Below are 2,536 nucleotides of genomic sequence, written 5' to 3' on the forward strand. Positions count from 1 at the left end.
TGGAGGTAAAGCCACCCAATTTTATGTACGCACTCTCTGCACATACTGCCACCTCCCCCATGTTTGGGCTTATCTGCCCTTCTGAGGTCCCTTCTAAATTAAAAGTTGCCCGCTAGCAATATTTGTTTTTTTTTTCCACTTTAAGGGTAGAGAGTTCACTTGCAGAAAAATTAAAATGATAAATCTAAGCTATCCTGAAGCTAGCATGTGGCTTTCGAAACACAGAATAAGCAGTTGGGAAGAATATTTTACTTCATGTTTGAAAAAAAAAAAAATGAAATATGTAGGACATGAAATGTTTTTTTTGCATTTAGTGACCTATCAACAAAAATAATGACTGAGAAAAAATCCTATCTATATATTAGGTTCACAGTATGTGTTACTGGTAAACAAAAATTTAAATAGGCTGCTTCCTCTAGTCCCAAAATGGAAAGGTAACTTACGAATATTTCTTACTTATTTTTGTAGTATTGTACATAACATAGTTTAAATTGTTTACCATTTTTTCTTTTTCCTCAATGGTTTCAATATCTTCACTTTCATCTTCATCTTGAAGGACCACAGAGGATGGAGCCACCCAATTCTCCCTTTCCAGAAGTTGTACAGCAACAATATCTTCATGCATTGCTCTATTTAGGTTTCGCAACCCTTGTAAGATTATCTGCAAATATTTGTAAAAATCATGTTTATTGGGATTGCACATTCCTTTCACTGCCTGGCCTAGAGGGGCCACATGAAGTTATAGGCAATCTTCCAGTTAGGCATAAAACCCCTCTTAGTTATGTCTGGGACAAGATTCCCCTTTGGAAGACCGCCCACCCTCACCACCATTTGTGTTTCCTTTTAATTTGAAAAAAAGAGGGCATGAAAGTGGTTACCTCTTTGTTCTCTGAAGAATCTCCATGGACCCACACGGTTCCTTCTAAGAAGTTGTCCCGACTTGCTCTGAATGTCCCTTGCAGGTAAATTCCAGATTTTATCCCTTGTTGTAGCTTAGATAAGGGCAGATGTTCTAAAAAGATCAATTTCCCACTTTCCACCTCATTCTAGGGAAAAAGAAAAAGGATGCTTTAAAAGCATAAAAGGATTTGAATAAAAAAAAAAAATATTGGAACTTCTACTATCTGAGCTGCATTATTATACCAAAGTTATCATATGACAAAGCATTACTAAAGTCTTTTAAAACGGACATGTTTACTATCACTTGAATATATTAACATGCAACCAATTATTGACACATAAAAAAAGCAAAATAAAAATCCAACTTAAAAAACAAAGCTGTAGACTACTTAACAAATAATACCTAAAAAAAAAAAATGTTTGTCAGAAAAAACACCAATGTACTTAATTGTAAAGGAGATTAAAAGCCATGTGCCAAAAACAAAAGGATATGTGGATTTTACCTGCTCATCAGAAATATTTGCAAGACGATCAACAAGTTCAGGATTAGAAAACAAACTTTTTATATATTCTTCACCTAAAAAGAAGAATGAAAGCTTAATATTCTGTAAAACCATAGTGAGTAAGATGAAGTGTGTGATAACCTGGCAATCATTTTAATTGAATATTCGAAAGAAATAAGGAATTTTCTGTAATCATTCACCTTTTTACTCAGTAAAATGTAATGTACTCAAGGATAAAACTGTATTTACACTTGACAAAGTTGCATAAATAACTGAGTTTTTAGAGAAAAACTTCCGTCTGACATAAAATCTATGTCCCTGTCTACAATAGAGGAATGGATCACATTAATTGTAGCTTATATAGTAGTGCGAGAAGTGTTAGAAAAAGTGTCAAGTATCACCACTGGTGATTTGTGCAGTGCCACAGCAATTGTGGTGGATCTCACTAAAGGGACACAAACAGCAATTCCTTTATCCCTTCATTATCTATAAAAAAGCAGCTTCCTATCCCTGTGCACTGCTCAAGACAACTACAAGTAGCCAACAGTCTTATATAAATGTCTTTTTGGCCTTATTTTTTAACCTGTCGGTGCTGGCAGAAAGTGGTTATTTTCTAAGAAGCTTTAAAAATTTTATTGAAAAACCATTTATTATGAAGGAACCGCTGACCTGAAATATGTACCTGTGCCCAGGCCCCCTACTACCTTCTGATGACAGTACTAATAAAAAAGCTGAAGATTCAATTGCATTATGAGAGAAAAGCTGGTTCAAGACTATTCAGGTTGGGCATGATAAGTAGTAAGAACAATAAACAAATACCCTTTTGGATTATTTATTTTCTCCCACAAGTGGTAGACAGTGGAACTAAAATCTTACTTACACTTACTTTTCTATCTTCAAACACGTGCATTTTGCATATTGTAGAGACATAGTTCATTGCTTACCTAAATGCATGCAATATAATAATCATTGAAATAGTCAAACTACCCATAAAAGAAAGTGAAAAGCACAAGTATACAAGAGTCACATAATGTAATACTTACAGGTGTATGCTTCAATTCCTTCTTCCACTGCTTTCTCCTTATTTCTTCGATCGTTTGTTATCAGAAGCACTTTGAGGTGTTCGGTTTTTG

At 34.5% G+C, this 2,536-nt stretch overlaps 1 protein-coding gene across 1 annotated transcript in view; it reads right to left on the reverse strand.

The window, feature by feature from the left end:
- Positions 1-2,536, reverse strand: part of DIS3 (DIS3 homolog, exosome endoribonuclease and 3'-5' exoribonuclease) — a gene marked incomplete in the record, with an annotated part of 25,544 nt that overhangs the window by 17,441 nt on the left and 5,567 nt on the right. Inside the window, 4 exon segments of the mRNA XM_072400211.1 lie at positions 500-661; positions 879-1,046; positions 1,404-1,477; positions 2,447-2,536. Coding sequence (XP_072256312.1) covers positions 500-661; positions 879-1,046; positions 1,404-1,477; positions 2,447-2,536 — 494 coding nt within the window.

The sequence above is a fragment of the Pyxicephalus adspersus genome, chromosome 1 (genome assembly GCF_032062135.1).
Source record: "Pyxicephalus adspersus chromosome 1, UCB_Pads_2.0, whole genome shotgun sequence".
NCBI lineage: Eukaryota > Metazoa > Chordata > Amphibia > Anura > Pyxicephalidae > Pyxicephalus > Pyxicephalus adspersus.